The 525-nt window shown below is 35.8% G+C and overlaps 1 protein-coding gene across 1 annotated transcript in view; it reads left to right on the top strand.

The window, feature by feature from the left end:
- Nucleotides 1–525, top strand: part of LOC110426292 (Polyketide cyclase/dehydrase and lipid transport superfamily protein) — a 1,788-nt gene extending 1,263 nt beyond the window's left edge. Inside the window, exons 3-5 of the mRNA XM_021441488.1 lie at nt 1–5; nt 102–251; nt 333–525. The exon at nt 1–5 is cut by the window's left edge and continues 154 nt beyond it. Of these exons, the coding sequence (XP_021297163.1) occupies nt 1–5; nt 102–251; nt 333–437 (260 nt within the window). The 3' untranslated portion in view covers nt 438–525. The remainder of the gene's footprint in view (nt 6–101; nt 252–332) is intronic.

Consider the following 525-nt stretch of genomic DNA (forward strand, 5'->3'; position numbering starts at 1 on the left):
CTTTAGTAAGTATTTCTACAAAAAAAAGTACATTGCAACAGTTTAAAGCCCCCACTCTCCATATATTAATATAATAATCTTCGTCAATTGGGAATTTGCAGGTTGTAGCAGTGGCCTCACTGCCAAAGGAAATTGCTGCTGGATTGCATCCAAAGCAAAATGATGCAATTAGAGGATTATTGCTGCAGTCGGGATGGGTTGTGGAGCAGCTTGAAGATATAAACTCCTGTATTGTTACTTATGTTGTTCAGGTAAATAATTTGCTGTTCTGCATGTAATGGATTGTTGTTCATATTCCTTTAATGCTCATATTCCTTCTTTGCTATGTTCAGTTAGATCCTGCAGGATGGCTTCCCAAGTGCTTTGTGAATCGGCTTAATACCAAGCTGGTTATGATCATTGAAAACCTTAGGAAACTGGTTCAAAGTTCAAACTAATGCAGCACATTAGTCGTAGTGTGGGAAAAAAAATTACAGTGTTTTTATTTTTTTACTGATATATAATATCGATTATAAGTTCATGTTC

Source organism: Theobroma umbraticum, unplaced genomic scaffold (genome assembly GCF_002168275.2).
Source record: "Theobroma umbraticum cultivar Fairchild unplaced genomic scaffold, ASM216827v3 scaffold_55.0, whole genome shotgun sequence".
Lineage (NCBI taxonomy): Eukaryota > Viridiplantae > Streptophyta > Magnoliopsida > Malvales > Malvaceae > Theobroma > Theobroma umbraticum.